The 22025-nt window shown below is 48.0% G+C and overlaps 1 protein-coding gene across 6 annotated transcripts in view; it reads left to right on the top strand.

The window, feature by feature from the left end:
• Positions 1-22025, top strand: part of LOC126570388 (low-density lipoprotein receptor-like) — a 220207-nt gene that overhangs the window by 193373 nt on the left and 4809 nt on the right. For 2 of the 6 annotated variants that reach the window (XM_050228121.1, XM_050228126.1), the window contains exons 13-18: positions 1-74; positions 1038-1121; positions 1233-1328; positions 5341-5784; positions 18470-18591; positions 19026-19175. The exon at positions 1-74 is cut by the window's left edge and continues 125 nt beyond it. In XM_050228121.1, coding sequence (XP_050084078.1) covers positions 1-74; positions 1038-1121; positions 1233-1328; positions 5341-5784; positions 18470-18591; positions 19026-19175 — 970 coding nt within the window. Of the gene's footprint in view, positions 75-1037; positions 1329-5340; positions 5785-18469; positions 18592-19025; positions 19176-22025 lie in introns of all 6 variants that reach the window. The other 4 variants (XM_050228123.1, XM_050228124.1, XM_050228122.1 and 1 more) reach the window with 4 other exon arrangements.

Here is a 22025-nt window from a genome sequence, read left to right as displayed (position 1 = left end):
CAGCCCGAAGATCTCGTGCGCGTGCCCAACCGGTCTGAAGTTGATGAGCGACAGCTTAATGTGCGTCGAGGACGGTAAGTGTCGGGGAGTTTTCGGGGTGGTTTTCTTGTCGTATCGTGGTGCTCGATTTTCCCCGTTCCCAAACACCTTCACTTCATCTTCATCCCCCTGTATGGCCACTCCTGTATAGGCGGGGACGGGGCAAGAAAAACAATCGGGGCCCCGGGCTTCACCCAGGGGGGCCAGCAACGCGTTAGCACCTCCTTCCCACCCCCAAGCACGGGGGAGGGGATGCTGTCCAGAGTGTCGTACAACGCGTTTTATTTATTCATGCCCACCGTGGCGCGCTGTTTGCTACCACTTTTTGCCCTTTTGTATGTTCGTTTTTAATGAATTTTAAATGCTCTGCTCTACGGCGCATTACCATCGAATCACCGGACCCCGGGATCGGAGGCAATGGCATGAGCATGTGTGTGGTAGGAAGCGGCCGTGTGCAAAGGCCACACGCGGGGGCGGGCGGGTTGGAGAGCAACAACAACAGCAACAAAAAAAAACCATCGCCACCCCACCGAATTCGCTTTCGGTCAATAGTTTGTGCTCGTGTTTTCCAGGCTTTATTGTTAGTCTGTGTACTGTGTCTGGCTTTTTGCTTGTTTTCCCCCTCTTTTTTTGCTTGTTTTTTCCGTTTTATTCGGTTGCTGTTTTGTTTGCGTTGTGCTTCATTGAGCGGGGGTTCTCTGTGTTTTCCATTTCATGACACGCTTCAGTGTACTTTTGTTGATTTATTTATGAGTTCATTTTATTTTCATTTTTCGCGTCAATTTCCATTTGTTTTGCTTTTTCCCTTCTTTTTTATCTCATTCGTTTTGTTTTTCTTTTTTTCTTTGATTTTTTTTTCTTTCTTTCCCGATATCGTTCGCATGTCGCTCTCGTGCGCAACCTGTCCTCTTCCCTGTTCGCACACTGGGATTTGCTGACGCCCGGCCGGGGGCTCACAAATCACAAAACTGTGCTGGTCTTTCGTTGGCCTGGTACAGAGAGCATTCCGCCCACCAAGAAAGAGGACGCGGACAGTGCCGACGTGGAGGAGAAAGATGGAGGGAAGCCGAATGACAACAATGGTACGGGTAGGAGTAGTAGTAGTAGCAATAATAGCGAAGGTGCCAACAAGCACATAGAGCACCACTCGAGTAACATTTACGATAGCAATAAGGACATCATCGCTTCCACAGGCAATGCAACATCATCTTCCACCTCCACCTCCTCATCATCAAACTCATCATCCTCTAGCCCATCGACGGTGCCCATCGACGGTTCGAAGCACAACTGTGAGTATATGGCACTCGGCTTGCCGGCGGCGGGAGCTCGCTCGTCGTGCTACGCCTTTGCCCCACATGAGAGGCGCCCCTTTGCGCCACACTCCACAAGACACGATCAATCGCTATACACTACACGTTTACCATTCGTACCCGATTGGCGATTGATAACGCTTGGGAATGGTTAAATTTCGTCTCTAGTAGTGGTCGCAACGTGGTATTAAATTTGGGGACAGAACTCATATCCTAGAGATCGTTTTCGATGGAATGATGGAACGTTAACAATAACCAAAACCTCTTGCTGGTTTAGGCAATTACTCTGGGTGGGTTATCAGCAAACGGGAACATGATCAGTTGGAATGGGCGCCCTTGCCATTGACCTCTAACTCGTAGTGTCACACTCGGTCACTACTCATCCCCGGCTCACCCTTTGTGCCCACAATCTAATTACAATAACGTTAAATTATACCAACCGACGGGCTGCGACAGAAAAAAAAACTTTTGGCCAACTACCAACCCTCCACCTAACGAAGCTAATCATTTGATCTTCCTCGCTGTTGGTGGTTTCTTTTTTTTCCATATTAACGGTGTCAGCGTTCGCTCGATTTACCTTTCATCTTCCAAACGATCAGCGGAAGGAAGCGTGCCACTTGCTCCGGAACTCTGGCCTGACCGGTGCTAGAATCTTACACAGTAATTAATAACCTCAATCTCCCCCCCTTTACCTAGCCCAGCCCTGCTCAGCGGATGCCTTCCGGTATCCGGTACTGTTTTCCTACGCTAATTTTCCTCCCGGGACCCGTTACTCCGGGCACACTTGCTCGCTCGCTTGCCAAGGCTCGCTCCGCGCTCTGGCTGACCGTTAGAGATTCCTTCTCATCGGTTTCTCACCCCGGGGAAGGGCAATCATCATCTTCATTCTTCCCACCCCTTTGGCCCACCGCGAATCGTTTTGCCAGTAACTTTGCCAAGCTGTGGCCGGGTGGGGGCGACAGTAAATTGAATCATAATTCCCTTTGCAACTCGCCGCCGGATAGTTTCGCAAACCTTTTTGCTTAATTGCCTCGGCGAGTGTGAAGCCAAGAAGATGATGTTTCCCAGCTGCATCGACGGTTCAAAGGACGTCGATCCATCCATTCGTCCATCCGTCCGTCCTGCTACGGTTCGGTTTTGTTCGTTGAATGATTTATGCTTTCATTCGGTGCTTGCGCACTCCCGGAGGGGTAAAACCGTCCGTGGTTTCTTCCAGCGAGCTTCCAGCAGCTTGGCTTCGACGCGCGAAACCACGCGAACGTTTATTCCCGGATACAAAACAAATTGCGGAGTTGACTGCACCCTCGGGGGGGCGTGTTGTGCTGGGTCAGAACATTTCATTTAATCAGCAAAGCGACCAGCTGGTGCTGGTGGCCATTTGCTGTTTGCCCTCCCCGGGGGAGGGGGCTGCAGTGGCGCAAAGTAATTAATTTATTATTTGATTTTCTACTCGGACCACTGATTAGCCGGGTCCTCCGGCTCTCGTCCTCGTCCACGGAACACTAATTTACTCGTTGCGGCTGAGTGAGAGTGATTTAACGAGAGGAAAACACGTTAAAAATCGCATGTGTGCTTGGCCATAAATGATGTGAGCATAAAATTGGTTTTTCGTACTCCTGTTCCCCCTTTTTTTTTTGCAATACTCTCAAACCGAACCGACCGATCGACCGACGATGATTCCATAAATCAATTGATTACACCGCGTTATGGCGCCTCCATTATGATGCCCGGCAACCGACCACACAGCATTGCGTCCGATGCATCGCGGCAGTCGACGGCGTTGACAGCCGATTCGATTCAATTTGCACAACACTTACAGTCCCCCAGCACACACATCGCACACAGGCAGGCAGTAGGCTGTATTTATTGTTCGATTGCCATCAGCCAGGGAGGCAAAGAACGCGCGGCCTACCAGTCTGCCAGCGAAATGGTTCGTTACCCGGACACCGTCGTCGCGCCAGTAGGTTTTAACATTATGGTTTTATGGAACCATTTACCACCACCCCGCCGGGCCTGATCGAAAACATGGAAAAGCGTTAATGTTTATTCAACGGCATTGATTTACTGGCCCTTTCCCTCTCCCTCTCTCTCTCTCTCTCTCTCTCTCTCTCTCTCTCTCTCACGTGGGCACACATTTTCTTTGTCCTTTGCTCTCTGTCGTTCCTCTTTTTATGCATCGCAGTGTGGCTTCGTTTGTTTTACGCCAGAGCCTACTAATTATGCAGTCCGCAACAGAGCCTACAGCGTATCTCCCCTGCACAAAACAGGGAATGTTTGACGCTTCATTGATCCAAATGATATCCGGAAAAGATCATCGCCACAGACTGCTGCTCGTAGGGCACGTGCCCACTCGTGCCGATGTCAATTGCCGGTGAAAACTAAATTCCAAATTCCAATCACGTTGCAAATTCCACACCACAGACGCACGCACACATTGGCACCACAGAGATATGCGTGCAGCATTCTGAGGTTGGTGAGGTTTTACATTTTCGGTTAAATTAACATCGCCGTCAAACCGAACCACAACGAACCAACCAAAACCCCAATAGCGCCCCCGGGAGGGGGGCGAGAGCCGTGGCGATCGTTGGTTGATTTATTTGTGTTCCCAGCCAACTAGATGTGCTGCTGGCTGTTGTTTGCTCTGTGTGCGCGAGCGTGTTTCCGGGGGGGCCCGATAGATGGAGAGGGGTATAATTTATGTCACCGCGCGAAATGGCCACTGCCCTGTGATGGTGCATATCGTCTAACTCGCGCTCTAACCTGAAATTGCCCATTGCACCTCGGGGGTGCGGATGGTGCGGAGCGTATGTTTTGTTGAATTAACTTTCTATCCAAGGGCCGCCTATCGGAGCAGACCATGCCTTTCGCGGCCTGGCGGTGGAATAAAGGGTACGTCCATAATTTGTGTCATTTATCGGTCACACTGCCATTGGCCAGAGTGCATAAGCGTGCGAACCGGTTTCCCAGCCTACTCGACACAAAACCCCGATCGGCATCGACAGGAACGTATTGATCGTCCCGGGGGCTCACCGTCTGGTTTGGTTCGCTTGATTGGCAAAACATCTGGACACCCCGGGGAAGGAGCTCCCCAGAACACACACAGAGACCGTATCGGCCCCCGGGGGCTGGAGAACAATTTGTGAATTATGGCACAAAATTAACTTTAAACTAGGGGTGACCGCCTCATCCCACTCGCTAGTGCAGCACGCGGTGATTCACGGTGATTTATCTCACTTTCTCCACTGCCTTCTCGCTCTCCACCGTTCCAAGGGAGACCGTTGGATGTGCGGTTCGAAGCGTCAGCTAACTTTCTGGCTCATAAATAATTACGCTCGAAAGCGATGCGCCCGGGAACAGTTGAACCATTCTTGCCATCTAATCACGGCTGATCGATGGCTCGTTCGCTCCGCCCTCGGTGGTGAGGCCTCAGCTGCTGCACAAAGTTTGGACGCTTGTCCAACGTTTACGCAACTCAAATCCCCCCTTAATCCCTCGCGGGGAGCTACGCTGCTTTCGAGCTACACGCGAATCAATTACTAGAGCCAGAGCGTTCTTTTCGCTCGCTCTCTCTCTCATTCGCGTACGTGGTGGCCATGGTAATCGACAAGAAGCTAACTTCGATCTCGAGCTTCGCAAAGCAGTTGGTTGCATCTATCCCCCAGTCACCAACTGCCGCCCATCGGTAAACAAACGAACAAACAAAAAAACAAACAAACAAACAAACGAACAAGCGAACGAACGAACGAACAGATGAACGAACAAAAAAGCGTTCGAAATTCCGTGAAAGTCAACAGTCACGAACGGAACATAAATATCCTCTCCACTGATTCCGCATTCTCCTGCACATCTTCTCATCTACCCCTGCTCTCGGTCACGGTTCGCTTCCGCGCGTATCGTATCATCGCACTTCATCTGCATCGCTTCCCTCGATTCCGTTGGCCATGGTGGTGGTGATGGTGTCTGTGTGTCTGCTGCACACACACAAAAAAAGGGCAATCGACCATAGTGCTACCGGGGCTGGCTGCACCGGGTACGCTCCCGATAGGGAACAACCTTACCAGCAGCCTGCACCTGGCCGCCATCTGCCTCAACCTGACGCGCACGGTCGCGATCATGGAGCAACTCCGCTCGGTACACACGGTCCGGGACCGGACCGCCCTGTACCGGTCGTACATGAACCGCGTTCCACCGGCGGCCGCGGCCACTGACGGCGGTCAGTCCACCGGGACGACGACGACGACGACGACGACGATCCGCTATTCCTACTGGGAGCAGCGGAAGCGGTTCAATCTGCTCGAGAACCTATTCCCACCGGCACCGGTCGATGCCGAGGACCGTAGGAATGCAGCGGCCGCCGCCCAACATCGGGCCCTCTACGATAACGAGCTGTCCGCCTCGCTGCAGTACGTGCGGTGGTTGTGCGAACGGTTCCGAGGTAACCGAACCACCCGCGACCACTACATCGCCGTCATCGTCCCCTTCCTTCTGTTGTTTATCTGTTTTTCTGTGTTCGTTCGTTTCCGTCTCCGCGCTACGTTACGCGGATTATCTTCCTCCACAGTGACTATGACTTGTTGTAAGTGTCATTAATTCTGGATTCTTCATTCTTCCGCACTCACTTTCTTGTAAAAGGGTGTGCACACTGTGCACTGCAATGCACTTTCGGTGCGTCATTCGGTGCGAAAACCCCTTTTGTCTCTTTCTTTTAGATAGATTTCTGTTTGAGTGTCTTCGTTGGTAGCTACCTAAAATGTTTCTATGTGTATTTGTCAGTCTGTAGCTGTTGGAGGTAACCAGTTTTTTAGACCCAGAAAGTATTTTAGAATGATGGTGCAAATGCAATACAAGGCGCAGATACGGGTTGATTTATGGATGAACTTGTACCTGGACACTTCATCGTTTAGCTGCTTAGCATCAAGGGTGGAGAGGGGGGAAGCTAAACCAGACTCACTTTGGTGAGAAGTTGGGCTTTATGATAAACACAACGGTCCTCATCATCGGAGGTACACTTCGGTCCGGAACCTATTTCTCCGGTCTGTAAATAATCTTCCACCATGAGGGTATCGCGAAAAGTATCCTCCGTATTGTGGTGTATGGCAGCTACAATTGTCTGGAGATGACAATGAATTCGTCGTTTCACCTCCTTTGTCACTTTTTATGATGCTTCAGTTGAGGAAATGCTGTGTTTTTTTTCTCTTTAAACAAAGAACAATAAGACAAGGAAAGTGGAAATCAAAAGAATTAATCGTCTTGTGTTTCTATGGCAATCTAGTCCACGTTGCTTTAGAGGAATCGAATGCATTCTTATAATAATGTTTGCTAATGATTGCTTCATTATTTCTCCAAATTTTCCAAAAAAAATATTCTAAGGTTAGCAATAATTTATACAATCATTGGCGGTGGCTGTTCGTCACTTGTGACCTAACCCACTACGCGCGACCTTCCTCATCTCATCTCATCGCCAATGGGCCTCCATTTAGCATTTGGCAGACAATAAAATTCGTTCACTGCTTACCACCTCCATCGATTGTTGGCGGCTGTCGAACGGTGAAGCTGAGGGTGATCGGTCAGTCAACCGTGGTCGTCCGCGGATCGCATATCGCGTGCATTTTGTTCGCTTCCCGCGCGCGTAAACTACTGGCGCCTCCATCGTGGCCAACGATCGTAAAATCTATTTTTAATCCTCAACGAGGACGAGGCGCCTTGACCACCAACGGGCAAAGACGTGGCCGTGTCCGTGTCCGCTGATTGGTTCTTTTCCTAATTTATGATTTGCCGTTTGGTGGTGTACCGAAACCCTGGTTTTGTGCTGGTGCGCGCTACCCGGAACACGTTGTTGTGCAGCGCGATGCGTCTTACGAATCTCACATGGATCATGCTGAAGCACTCTCACGGTCGCACAGGTATCGTACGGAATGCGTGTCGTTATCTATAATTGGTGCAATGGTGCATAAAACACGGAAAACAGTACCACGAGTGTCACACACAAAAATTGTTTGATGAACTCGGCTCCCTCGGCGCTAAATCACTCTCAATACCCATTAAAAGGGCCGATTATTGATTATCAACCATTAAAGGGCCGATCAGTTCCGGTGGTCGGCATAAATGATGACAGCACACATGTTTACATTACAATGCAGCAGGTTTGGTTCGTGAACAAATAACAACATGAACAAAATTGCTAATCACACACCGGAGTGATAGTAACGGCAACACCATCGTACAACAATCTATGCTGCCCAAAAACATATCCAAATCGAACACCACACGTAATCATCGCTTATCGTGTGGCTCCACGTAGTTTCCTACCTGCCCACTACACCCGTTCCACCCCCTGCTTTTTAATCGGTTCGGAATGTGTTGGTTGACTTTCGCCGACCCCTCGTTTCGTTTAAATTCCGGTGCTAGCCAGGGGCACGATTCCATCGATTCTTTCCGGGATTCAAGCCCGTTTTTTTTTTCAAGCCGAATTATACCAGGATAGTGGGCCAGAACGGGGCTGGTGCATGTTAATCGCCAATTTGTCCGCTGTCCTCCTGCTGTTCGGTGAAACGGACCCTTTTTTCATTTTTTTTTATGTATGTTGGTTGGCTTAAATCAAATGAACAGTCTGCTATTATCAGATGTTGGCCTCCGCAACGACCGTTTTTTCCGGTTCCGGACATGCACAGAATACTGATGGCAGCACAGTGGTGCGGTAGGTGTGAGTGGAATATTAATTAAAAGATTAAAATTCCCGGCCATCGAACCGCAACATGCAAAAAGGAATGATATTACCCCTGTCACTGCTACTACTCAGGCCCCCGGAGCTTGCTGGTAAATATGCCAATAAATTGATAAAGTGTTTGGCTTCAGCAAGGTTTGGGAGGAGGCGACGGGAGGAATTGGATCCCTGTTTTTTTAGCTCGCCTTTTCACACCGGTTTATTCATAAAATGAAACGTTCGAAACGTTCGTCCGCGGAAGCGCTTATTGATATTTTATTTTCAATTACTCCCATCGAGCAGCGGCGTTCCAGGTGATAAATCCCGAAATTAGCGGTGCGGTTTGACCGATGGCACTGCTGCGAGCATAACCTTTTCCCTGCTGATTTACAATATGTTTACATAGTTGGTTCGGTTCGGTGACTGCGAAGTGAACTCTACCGGTGAGTGATTTGCGGCACTTGCAGCACTATAATTGGTGCCAACTGTGAACAATTTGACCCTTTTCCATTGAACTTGTAAACGCGTCCGATTTGAAATTGTTTCAATCATCGAACTGTGTTTAATGCATGACGCAACACGACGAAACTCGTTATCGATCATTCGCAGCTACAATTCACAATCGTTTGAACACTCGCGCGTGGTGGGGAATAGTGCAGCACAATGTGACTGCCAGCCGTCCGGGGACAGGTGCAATAATTGAAATTGAAAATGGACCGAATGGAAAACGAAAATCAAAACCCTCAATGCTTCAAACCAGGAGGAAAAAGAGAGAAGCCAATGCTGAAATTGCTTCAAACCGACCTTTCGCACCAGCACCAGAGAAGAGGCGAGGCGAGTTCCGTACCGCAACCACTACTCTGGTGCGGCTTTGAAATATTTATCATTGCTCAGCCATTTATTAATTAAAACTTTACCCAAGCGCAACTACCCACCAGCCCCGCTGACCGGGCCTGGGTTGAAGGTGACTGTCGAGCTGTTGATTTCAAAAGAAACCATTATGTGACTGTATTGGGGGTGTGTGCATTGCTTGATGCAGAAGCACTCCAGCACCACACCTAAACGATGGTCGATTGTGGTCGTACCGTAGCATCGATCGGCCACCGGTGGTACCGGCCAATCAATAACTGAAAACCGAAAAATCCAATTACCAGCCAAATAGGTGCAAAACACCTCGTTCTCGTGCTGCTCAATGCCACACTCAATGGTAATGGCTTGGGGGAAGCGGCAGAGAGCCGTAGTTGATGTAAGATTCGCAGCGAACACCGACTACGCAGCGAACGGGAACACACGACTCCATATTTCATTCTGCAGGACAGTTCTATTTGTTGCAGCTGGCTGCCACTCTTCGTGTGGACTGTGCTCTTAAGGACACATACATACACAGAGATAGAGAGAGGGAGAGAGTGGCACACTACTGACACAACAAAAAGGGGAAGGACACAGTGCCATGAGCTCTTCTTTCCAGATGCGACCTCTGTTGCAACTCGACTCCGTCCATCCGATTTCCACTTGCACCGGGAAATGCAATGCTTCTTCTTCTTCTTCTTCTTCGAAACGAAGATGGAGTTTCGGAGCGTTACAATAAAGAACACTTGGTGCCCATTTCTTATCAGTGCTGTGCGAGAAAGTCCCTGCTCCGGCTGCTGCTACCATGGGGACAGGTTCATCCACGGAAGAGCTATGGCTCCGGAGCTGGTTTGCTGTCATTGCAAAAACTCATTGCAGCTCCCTCGATCTCGAGACAATGCCGGGCCACTGCATCTGATGAGGCTTTGTCGCTTGATATCGCGTTTCTTCGAGAAGAGGCTTCTCGACGGAGCTTTGGCTTTTCCTTATTTCGTTTATTGCTACCGCTTGACTCTCGTTAGCTGCTTCCTGCCATAAAGCCCAGTCGGAAGCCAGGTGAATGTGCCGCGAACGCGTCTTGCAAACAAACTTTCCCAAACCACCATCCCGTGAGAACCCGCTTCCGGTCAGGAAGTAGTTGCAAAAGCAAAGTCCACGAGCGTTTTCGTTTCTTGTGGAGAATGATCCCGAGAATGTCTTATTGTTTGAAGCGGATGGAAACAACCGCCAACCACCATCATTCGGCATTGTCTTGCATAAGAAAAAAAAAACAACAACATTACTCTTTATGCTGCCGGCGTGGTGCCTTGCCGTTTGCGCTTCACGGTGCCAAGGCAGTGAGTCTGCGGGTGCGGCATCGTATCCTCGCTGGCGTCGAAAAATGCAAATCCTATTGGCCCAATTCCACGAGCGTGTCGAGCGAGAGAGATTTAAATGCGGATGAAATAAAAGCATAAACCGCGGTTTCGCCGAAACGTAAGGATGGCAATCTGGTAGACCGGTGAGAGCCGGCGGTGGCCAAGCAGTGGCAGAAACGCTCAGTGAAGCATCCCGCAAAAGCTTCCCCCCGAATGGTCTCGCGGCTACCCTGAGTTAACCGCAACGGCGCGGGTTGATGGCAGCGATAAGGAGGTGGGCTCGCTGCCGGTTTCCCAAAACCGGAACAGGAAGTGCGGAAAGCCAAGCATCAGAAGCCACCGATCTCCCCGGATGTCTCCCTGTGAGCACACAGCCCGTGGTCAATGTTCACTTTAATTTCCGGTCGTATTCGGGTGAAATCGAGGGTGACTAACGAGTAGCGGAAGTCACCAGCCTGTCCTCAATCCTAGTCCCCGCGCCCCGCTGGGTTGGTCCGTGGAAAATCTGCTACAAGTTGTCGATCGGCCTGAGCTCTATCGGTTGGCTTGGCTGGCTTCCCCTTTTTCCTACAATTTACTCTGGACTTCTGTTAAGGGAAAGCACCACCGGGACGGCCGGCCTCGAAACTTTACTTCATCAAACCGGAAAACCGCTCCCGCAAGTTGCGCAAACGGCCACCAGGAGAAAGAAAAGGAGGAAAAAAGGGAAAGAAGCATCTGGGATAAAAACGAGAAAAAAACGAACAGATTGTACGCCAAAGTGAGCAACCGAGGCACCGCGGTTAGCTGAGCTGGATGCCTGCCTGCCTGTCTGCCTGCCTGTCTGCCTGCCTGTCTGCCTGCCTGTCTGCCTGCATGGTGGGTTAAGATGTGGTCGGAAAACTTAAAACTAGCGGAAAATGCAAATCCACCCCGCGACCTCGGCGTAACCAAAAACCGACACAAATGGCATCGACAGCTCGAGCGGTTTCTAGCTCGCGGAATGGTAAGGAAAGTGTTGCAATTGCAGGATGCAAGCTCAGTTCCAGAAAAACCGCGATTCCCAAACCGGAGCAGCCGAGGGGTGGGCAAGTTGGTAGTTGGTGAAACACAATAAAAATAATAACGAGGGAGCAAAAGGAGAACACCACCATTCACCTTTCACACTGCCATCATCCTCAACAACGACGACGACGACCAATTTTCCGGTTTGGTGCGCAACTTTTGAGCTTGCGTCAATGTCGCCATCGCGCGACAGAGGTGGAAATGGTTTCAAAAAGAACATTTCGCGCCTGCCACGTGATTGCCGTGATGGCTGATGCTGGCCACTGGAACGGCAGGACGAGAGTTTGATCCAGTTCGGTCGTTAAAAAAAAATAGACGCTCCAACGGACCACACCGTGCGCTGGTGGGAGCAAAGTTTTGTGGAATGTAAGCTTTAATGGGGCTGGGGGGGAACGGTGGCACATCTTGGGTACCGTCCTTTGCATACATAATTCTGGGGCGGCCTGGCAGAGCGAGCAACAGACGTTCGGTCCACGGTTGGTTGGCGGAACTTTTCATGGCGCTCATGAAAGGGAGGATTTCGGCCAGGGGTGGCTGCCCCGTGGTACATCGTTTGTTGCGTTTCAATAGCTTTCTGGATTCACCTGAGTGAGCCCACGGATGGATGGTGAGCCTTTGCCCGGCATTAAATCATGTAATATTTATGTGTGTGCACGCATAAGCCATCGAATGTCGGCGATTCGACAGAAATGCTTTTCTTTTTTTTTTGTGGGTTGTTTTCCGATTTCATTCCCGGTCCTTCTGTGACAGTTGAAACAGTTCAATACATATTGATGGCATCCACTAGCTGTCAAACGGTTAGCTGGCCTATATTTATAAGCAGAAAACAATGCGTTCATGCATTATCAATGGTTATCGCAAGCTCATACAGCAGGCAATGGACGAGTAGATGTTTGGAAAGTCTGTCAATTAAACCTTAATATTTGTGCAATTTTCTTGAACATGGGAAACTAAAGCTTTTTTTAGAACAGAGGTCTCAAACTTGCGGCACGCCAAATTATTAATTTCAATTACAAACCATTGAATGTGAGCAATTTTACCAGTTACCTGGCGCCTCCATCATCCGGTTTTGGCAACGGAGCTACAGTTGTGTTCAAAATAATAGCAGTGCCGAACCACCCAGTAAAGAAATGATCATTATTCAAGTATGCGTTGTCTATTTTATCAATCAATCATGTGGGTGGGTAGTGGTGGGATCACTGATAAGATAGACATACTACTTGCACCAAGAATATCATAACTTGCTGATATTTTTGCGAAAAACTGCTGCAACGTCTGTTTTTTACTGTTCAAAATAATAGCAGTGGTGAGTGGTTCTAAGTTATTTTCATTGCTATTTTGTGTTTAAAAAAAAATTCTTTGCACGTTTTGCTTTTCCATCAATCGGTTAATATGTAAAAAGCAAAAAATTAACGAAAGGCAAGACTTTTTTATTTTTACAGCAGTAAAATGGGACCCTTTAACCATTGATCTGATGAGAATCGGAATTTTATTTTAAAAATATGGAAAAGTAAGAAAAATCGTACTTGCAGGTTCAAAAACTACTGGGATGCTTTGCCAAAATGATCAGCAATGATTTAAAATGGAAAGCGGAGGCAAAAACTAGTGCCGGCAGCGATGCAAGTCTCAGGAGACTGGCTGAAAGATAGTGTACATGTCGAGGAGAGATCCAACAATCACTTCCAACAGGATTAGGGATGCATTGGACTTGTCTGCGAGCACAGTAACAGTCAGGGGACGATTAATAGAAGCTAATCTGTACGCACGAAGTCCCGGTAAAGTACCTTTGTTGACGAATCAACATGTTGCTAAACGTCTTAAGTTTTCAAAAATCCACGTCGACTGGTCCAAGGAAAAATTACGCAATGTTTTGTGATCTGATGAATCCAAAATAGTGTTGTTTGGATCAAAATACCGTCTTTAGTCCGTAAGACGTCCATTTGCCACAGAATTTCGACCACGGAATACGGTAAGGACATTGAAACATGAGGAGGCCAATATAATAGTATGGGGATGTTTTTCCTCCTATATTGCCTGGCCATTTTATCGTATACCAGGCATCATAGACCATCATGCATACACCAGAATCCTTGTCTAGGTCATGCTTCCTTATGCTGAAGAAGAAATTCCTTTGAAATTTTTATTTCAACAGGATAATGATCCTACATATACTAGTAAACGCGTAAAAGCGTGGATTCAGCCGAAGAACATCGAGGTTACGGAGTGGCCAGCGCCGTCTCCTGATCTCAATTCCATTGGGAATCTATGGGTAGATGTCAAATGTGTTGTTTCGGAAGCAAAGCCGATGAAAATGGAAGAGTTTTGGTCAGTAATTCGTAAATCGTGGGCTGCGATCCCTGTCCCTCGATGTCAAAGACTTGGAAGCTCTATGCCTAAGCGATGCGCCTCTATAATCAAGAATAAAGGCTATTCTACAAAGTATTGAAGTGGAAAAAACAATATCTGTACCACGGAACCTTTTTTTCTTTTCAAATTTGATATTCTCGAGTGAAAATACTAGGAATGGTGAAACACTGCTATTTTTTTGAACAGCTACTTTTTTAGTTATTTTAAAATTGCCCTTAGTAATGGGCTGATTTTAAAAAGTAAACTATGCATTCTTATTTAGTTTTGTTCCTTTTTGTATACACAACAAACAGATTTCGAATCGATGCATGAATTATCATTTTATGTTACTTTTTAGCTTTTGAACCAGCCACTGCTATTATTTTGAACACAACTGTACATTATTTCGTGTTCGTGGTGCTGCGATCAGTTTTAGAAATGCCTTTTCCTGTCTGACCACGAATAATGGCACTGGTTGAGTTTTGGAGGGAAAAAGCATATTTAAGAAAGCCATGCACCTCCATATTATGTGGTGAAATGGCCCGCGGACTGGTTGATACTTTGAACTGCTGGCCGCGAACTGGCTGTTTCATTCTTCTGCGCTCCAAATATCCCTGATCTGGAGTATTCAACTGCAATGTTTGTTCGAAAATGAACGCATTCAGTCTCTAGATGTGCAGCCACGATAGCAACATTCACAGATTGAACACTTTCATTAGTCTTGTCATTCAATACCTTTCGGAATTTCAGACGCTCGCCAACGATTGCCATCTATTTGTGCAACTCTCGAAAACATATCAACAACGCACCTATTTAGGATCCTATATAGATAGTTTTGACAGTTCTTTCAACTGCAATTCCAGTCTAGATAAGGACATAAAAGGCTAGAAAAGAACAATTTGATTTTGAAAGAAAATTTCTTTCCCTCTATCCGCTCTCGGCCGAGATAACAACCTTCTGACATCCTTTTTTTTTGCCTTTCTTAACGGAAAGTTGATATGATAGCCGCGCACCCTCTGATTTATTCCTGTCATGCAATGAGCGACGCATCAGTGCAACACCTCGTAAAGTTCTCTGCAAGCTGCGAAACATCAGGTTGAAACATTGAAGATCCTTCTTGGACCAGAGACCACAACTACTGCTGCGTTCAGTTGCATCCAAAACCGAACAAAAAATGGGCACACATACCAAGATCGTTGTTATTCTCCTAAAAAAATCATGCTACAACATTCTGTGGCACTCTTGCGGCCATCTTACCAGGACTCTATCTCTCTTAGTATATTCTTCCGTTTCGCTTCAAAGCTCTCTCTTTCTTTCTCTCTCTCTCTCTCCTTCTCGCTCGCATTGCCCCTGCACCCTGGAGCGACCTGACCGTCGTTTATGCCCAACTTGGCGCTAGCTCATAAACAAACTTATTTCATGCCACGACAACCCGGAAATTGTGCCTTGATCATATTGGCCAAGACTTGTGTAATCTCATTAGGGCGATATTGCCATCCGCGGTGTCCGCCATGGCCGCCAATGTGGGCACGCGTACCGGCCGACAAAGTTGCGTCAAAGTGAGTAATTTGTTTCCGCAAGTTTCCACGGTCTGCACGCACACGGCCTGGCACCGCGAATGGACATCTGGATGATGGTTTCGCCGTCGCCGGCCCTCGGATGGTGTCCGTCCGTGGTTAGGTCCGTTTTGCTCGTTCTTTTGCTGACGCCCGCGGAAGGGCAGGGGGACAAGTCCAGCGAACCGATCAACCGTGCAACGTTCCGTGCTGATATGACGGGGTGTCCGGCAGAGGACTCCGCGTTCGCGGCACTGAACTTCGAACGAAGAAATCCGTCATGCGTAGAATTGCTTTTGGATTCGCTGGTCGGTTTTTGGGGGGGAGAGTGCCACCAGTCTTCCTCCTCCATTGCTCCCGGAACCATTATTGATGGCCGCTCGGTGAGACGTCAGAATTTTTGGCGAAGCTCGAATGTCCGATTTTGATTTTTAATTCCTCCTGTGGCGCTCCTGTGATCGTTCCGTTCCGTTCCAGCGGTTCCAGGCTGTAATTTAGTCTGGCAGTGAAGCATTCGGGTGGAAACTTGGATTTTATAGCCTCCCAGGTTCCCAATTTTCCGCTCACCGCTCCGTTCTGGTAACGGAGCTACTGCGCGAGTGTTTGACTAGATCAAAAATCAGACCAAGAATTGAATAATCGAATCAACTGTAACAGCTCCATCCGTCGATCTGATGACTCCCAATTTCGTATTCGCACAAAGTCGAGCGTCCGAAAGCTTCAAACGTTTTTCAAACTATGGAATTCGCATTGGAATGCCGGCCCGGAACACAATGGGGGCGCTTCCACCAGCAGGATAGCAATTAAAATTCCTTCAATAACATATTATCATTACCCGAAACCGTATTGCGTCTTTAGCAGTTCTCGTAGTTGCCAACACCTATTCATCAACCTGTGTCACCGAACCGACGTTGCTGTGGCTCGATGACGTTGGTTCAATTCTTCGAATTCGAACTAATGCTTTACCGGAGGGCGAACGGACGGACGTTTGTTCATTCGTCTGGATCCGACATCCTGGGTATCAGAAAATGGTATTTGTTAATTAAAATTGTTCGAAAAGAAGGAGCCTCGGAACACTGAACTGGAACGATGAACGCGCCACCGCCAGGAAGACCTAAACTTCGTGTGAGGAATCGTGTCGGAGGAAGAACTCCCTCTCCCGCATCACAAAAGAAGGTGTCTCAATGTATCAGCCTGTCGAATGAGGGGATAGAAGGTCAGGTTGTCTGTCAGGCAGGCAGGCCAGAATGCTTAGCATTCCCACTTCAAGACGACATTCATAAGAAGACGACTCCTTGACGCGTCGTTCGGATGACAAAAGATGTTACCGGTCGCCCACAGGCGGCGAAGCCAATGAAATCTTCGTGCTTTTCAGCTTTTCTGTAAAAGGAAATTCATGTTTCCTGGCGGCAGTGGCGGCGACGGTATGATCCATGTTGCGTTGGTGTCTGTTTGTTCAGCTATTGAATGGTATACGGACATTTGCGGGGTGTCGCTTTCGATGTGCTGTGGCTGAGGTGGAACCCGAAGGTGGAGAACAGACATTATTCCAGGCGACATGACGCACTCGGTCTGTCACTCTCTGGCTTTCTCTTTTTTTTCGATCTGATAACATATCTTGTAAAATGATTTATTGCTCATCTGCATCAAAAATCGACAATACATAACACAAAGAAACGAATCCAATATGCACCACGGGGATACTCGATCTTGTCCTGATGCTGGCCAGAAGGAGAGTATTATTCGGACAGCACAAAGCAAGCACGTGGAGCTTAGTGCTGCTCCTCAGTGCTGATTGTGTTGGTAGCTTTCGGCAATCGGCATCCCTAGCACAAAGCAATACGAAGGTACTTATGTATATTCTCAACTGTAAATCGTGTTACTTCTTCTACGAATCTGTGATCAGATTAGAAAGAGCAGGTCTGTTCGCAAAAGCTCAGCTGTGCACTTGCTGGACCTTCACCACCACCACCAGCTGCTAGACTTCTCATACCAAAAAAAAGAGCTGCTCGATGGTAGAGCAAAGGAAAAAGAAATCACCTGACCGAGCACCCAACCACCTACCAGGAATTCCAACCAATAGTGGCTCCCTGGAGGGAGCTCTCACTTTACATTTACAGCACATTTCCGAATGACCATTGCTCGTTCCGATCGTTGAATTACAGCGAAAGCATCACAGCAACAACTGGCACCAACGCGTTGCTATACAATGCTCGCCCTCGCCTCCTAAGATGGTACAACGGCGGGTCCTGCTTATGGTATCGCACACGCGAGGCGAGAGATGCTTTTAACGCTGGCCACCATCTTCGAAATCTTGAACGTTCCCCGGGGCAACGGTGCGCTGCTCTGTTGGGTGGAAAATTGAGTGAAAATTAAAAAATATAGTCCCTCTTTGTTTCGTTCTTCCTGGGCTCTCTCTATCTCTCTCTTTCTAATTGAACGTAATTATGATCTATAATGGTGCGAGCAAAAGAGCAAAAGAGAGAGAGAGAGCAGCTGGAAGCCCGTTGCACCCACAAGCACGACGGTCTTTGGCCACGGGTGTTAGTTTAGTTATTAACGTTTTATATCAACGCCATTACTTACGCCACCGCACCACCGGCACCCATCTGACCTCGGCCTTCAACCCAACCGCACGTAGCCGACCGCAGCACCCCGTGGCACAGTAATGGTTTCCATTACTGTCATTATTTATGCCGCTTTTTAATACGATCCTTCCCTCTTGCGCTCGGTTCGGCGTCCAGCGTCCACGAAGATAATGTGCATCGTAGTGGTGGGGCCACTTCCATCCCCTCATCTCCACCCCAAAAGCAACATTATCATCGCCCACATCATCTTAAGCTTCGCTAGCGCCACTCTTCATCGCTCGAGCACCACGGTGACGGCTGCATTTTCTTGCTCTGCGTCCTTAACATTCTTAGCGTCGTTGACTTTACTAACTTCTGAGTCAAATGGTGGAAGAGAGGAGGTGGAGGTCTGTGTATGTTTTTATGTAATTGTTCTAACAACCACCGGGGGGAGGAGGGTGGTAGGTAGACACCCTCCGGTAGTCACGTCATTCGTTCATTGCGTCTCATCCTCATCTGTCCCACTATTTCCGTGAACCACCTATCTGTCTGTCTGCCGTTTCCTGTGCGATGCGAATCGTTGATTTTAATCAAGACATTTTTAACATTTTTTTCCACATTTCTCTCTTACCATTGGGTCTGTGTCTATCTGCTCGGACGATGAACAACACTGCTTTCTTCGATGTCCCACTAATAGCGACGATGCGAAATGGTACCGACGGTACGATCATCCATCCCGGTGTGGTCGAGTACGATTCTGGGCTGGTGGCCCTCATCGCCATCACCATTATCGCCTGTGTGCTCGGGATCTTGGCATTGGTAAGTAATTTTCGTTTACTTTACTTCCCTCTTCTGGTTCGTTTTCGTTATAGTAAAACTAATCTACAGAGTGTCCTCTGGGACGGAGCAACGAGGAGACGATAGTCATATGCTTTAAATTAACCATCGTTGCCTCTATTATTGGTTCGTCCACTTGCAATCGAAACAATAGCCCACCTGGTGTTTATTTTAGACTTTTCCATTTATTCATTTTACAACCTTCCTTCTATTCTTGTACCTCGTACAAGCTATTGCTTTCGATTGTTCTCCGTTTATTAAACGGACACAAAAAAGAGAACGAAAATCTGAAATGCTCTGGCACTTTCCATTATTTCAGTTCAGATTCCAATTTTTCCAATTTGATACCTTCACTTCCGGTCATTGAATTGAATTAACCAGTGTACTCTGTTATGTCCTACTCGCCGCACCCACAGGTGGCCCTGTACGTCTACCGTCGTCATCTGAACCGAAACTCGACGTCGATGAACTTCGACAATCCCGTCTACCGGAAGACAACCGAGGACCAGTTCAGCCTGGAGAAGAACATGCAGAGCCGCATGTATCCGAGCACCGTGGGCGAAGAGGTAAGAGCGCTAGCCCGTGACTACACCGTCAGCATAAGATAAGTTAACCGTCTGGTGTGAGAGGCACGGATCGGAGAGCCGATCGAACCACCATTCGGACTACTAGCACTAGCGCAAAAAGGGGCGCACGTTCGCAACAGAACAGGACAGCACAGCGGTACGAGAGAGCTCGTATCACGCGGTACCAGCGTTACAACGCGTTTAAAGAAAACAAATCCAATCCAAGTATTGAAATCCAGTAAGAAGTTATTAAGGAAATGTTCATAAAAGAGGAAATACCTAAGAGGAAAGAGTAGAAGAAAAAAGCCATTAATTTATAGAAAAGAAAACAAAACAACGTGACGCAAGCCAAGTAAGGGAAGCGAGTAAGAAAAGCTGTGCCAAATAGTAAATAGAGAATCGAAACCAGATATTGCTAAAAACAGGGCTGAATGGATGGAAACTTAAATTAGAAACTAACACTCCTCGTCGAGCTCGAATTAACAAACTGAAACACACACTCTAAACGGCATCTTTTAACTAATAAATGATGAATGAACCAACTGGGCACGATCGTGTAGGAAGAAAAAACAGGAAAATTAAAGAAAAAGTGCCCCAGTGGAATATGGCAAAAGAAAGGGGGAATAGCAAGAAAAGAAGAAAGCGGTAGAAATGCAACTGGAAGCGAAACAAAAGCGTTAAACGAAACGATCCATCCTAGATGGAGGAAGGCAATTAAAAAAATGGCAACGGCAGATAGGGACACACACGTCCTGGTGTGTGTCTGTGTGCATGTGTGTGTTTGTATGTGTGTGTGCTGTAAAGTGAGCACTCCCGTGGTGGACTAACAGCGATTCTCGCGAACCTTCTGGCACAAGCCTACTGGCTCGTGGTCGCAGGATTAAGCGCAACAGAAGCGCAAACCTGCGTTGAGCTAACTAACGAACCTCTACTCTAGTGGCCACACTGTACACCAACAGAGAACGAACGGCGTAGGGGGGGGGGGGGGGAGTGTCATTGTGCATCTACTCGGCGTCGCGCGTCAGTTCGCATCGCGCCACCGTACTCTGGCTTCGGCCATACGGCCACATGCGTTCATCCTTTTGTGGATCTGTGTTTGGATTCTATCTTTCCACAGCAGCATGGACTTGCAGGAGTGCTAGTGCGTGGACCGAGCCGACACAAAAAGAGGGCAAAGTGGTTCGAGAGAACAAAAAAAAAACTCTAATTAAATAGAGGCTAGAGGATTGTTCTCGTCCGGGTCTCTGCCTCTGCCTCTCGCTGGTCATATTTGTGCCACTGCCTACAGTAATGTCGCCGTCTGCACGCACGCACCACGGCACACGTGGCACCATCACCGTTGGAGCAGCATATTAACCTGATTAAAGTGCTCTTGCCCGATGGTCACGACGGACAGTCACATGTGTGTGCGTTTGTTCTGCTGGCTTTACTTAAACATTAACTAAAAAACTTTTTGCTGAATACAAACAGACGAGTGAGCACTCCACGAGGTTGAGTAGCCGGTAGCCGGTTTACGGTACCTTTCTCGGCCAGTGTTTTTTTTTTTGTTACTGCTGGCCTGGTTCTATTTGATTCAAAGTTTTTGAGTAAACATTCACATGAACTGTAGAGAGAGACACGCAGAAAGAGAAGAACATTCCACTCATGTTGGGTTCTAGGGTTCTAGTTCAAACCCTTTTTGTCCCCGGTCATGCTTGGCGCAAACACTCCACACTCATTAGATTTGGATTTCGGCTCTAACTCTAGAGCCCGAGAGCGCTGCCAGATGTTAGCGCCTGGTCCTTCTTTTTTTTATTTCATCATTTGCGGAAGGAAACCATAGAAAATGGATTCCCTCGAACACCTTTTCTCGGACACCAGCGACGAGCACCGGTGGTGCTGGTGGTTTTTGACAAAGTTGTACCACCGGGTAATGAAGCTCTCGGTGCTGTTGCATGCACTCCACCCTTTGATCACCTTTCTCGAATGAATTATTCACTATCCAAGGGCTCCGGGAGGCCAGTGCAGAGCTGAGCCTTTTTGGGCGTTGGAGCTGCTAATGGATAATAAAATAAGCAACGGCCCTTCAAGGAGGCCACAACCAGTGTGCTGTTGGTTTTTGTGCGCTGAACAAACAAAACACAACACTCTGCTCCGTCGGTTCACTTTTGCCAACGTTAGTGTTGGCCACCATTTTCACACTTCAACCCCCCTGCGACCCTAGGCCTTTGTGATTAGCCAATCAGGCCATTTTTTGCATTATTTTTTGTGTTGTTTTTGTTTGACTTTTCCAACACTTTTCCCTCTGCATACGGGAGCTGCTTCGTATGTTCGTGTTTTTGAGTTTTTTTTCCAAAAGTTGCTCCTCCGAATCCTGGCCAGTGTCCGCACGCACTCACAAACACGAGAGAGTTTCACGGCCACGGACGTACTCAAGCCTGGCGAGCGCCAAGCGAGTTGAGACCAGGCCGCCCATTCAAACGCCCCGGTTACATTGGAAGCGGCAGCGGTATGAGTGCAAGACCACAAGGAAAATTGAAAACCATGCTGATCACTTGCCGCGCACCGACCACAGCTCTTGATGTGAAGCCCACGCTGCTGCTGCTGCTGCTGCTGGATCCTTTTCACGGATTTGTTCCTTTTGAAAACAGTCGGAAATGGAATACTAAAAACATGCACCATAGATAAAGCATTGCCAAGCGCAAAGCAAACGAATGCTCACCGAAAGCAAGGATTAGTTCCTGTTTTTTGTTCGCGAATGACCAAAAACCAACCGCGCAGCAGCAGCAGACACAGAACCCACAGTTCGTGGCCGAGTCTGTTCTGGGTGAGATAAGGATATTGGCCACCGTGCACGATTGTACACAAATA

This window comes from Anopheles aquasalis, chromosome 2, assembly GCF_943734665.1.
Source record: "Anopheles aquasalis chromosome 2, idAnoAquaMG_Q_19, whole genome shotgun sequence".
Taxonomy (NCBI): Eukaryota; Metazoa; Arthropoda; class Insecta; order Diptera; family Culicidae; genus Anopheles; species Anopheles aquasalis.
Note: the sequence above shows the minus strand (reverse complement) of the source record. Positions and strands in the feature narration are given on the sequence as shown.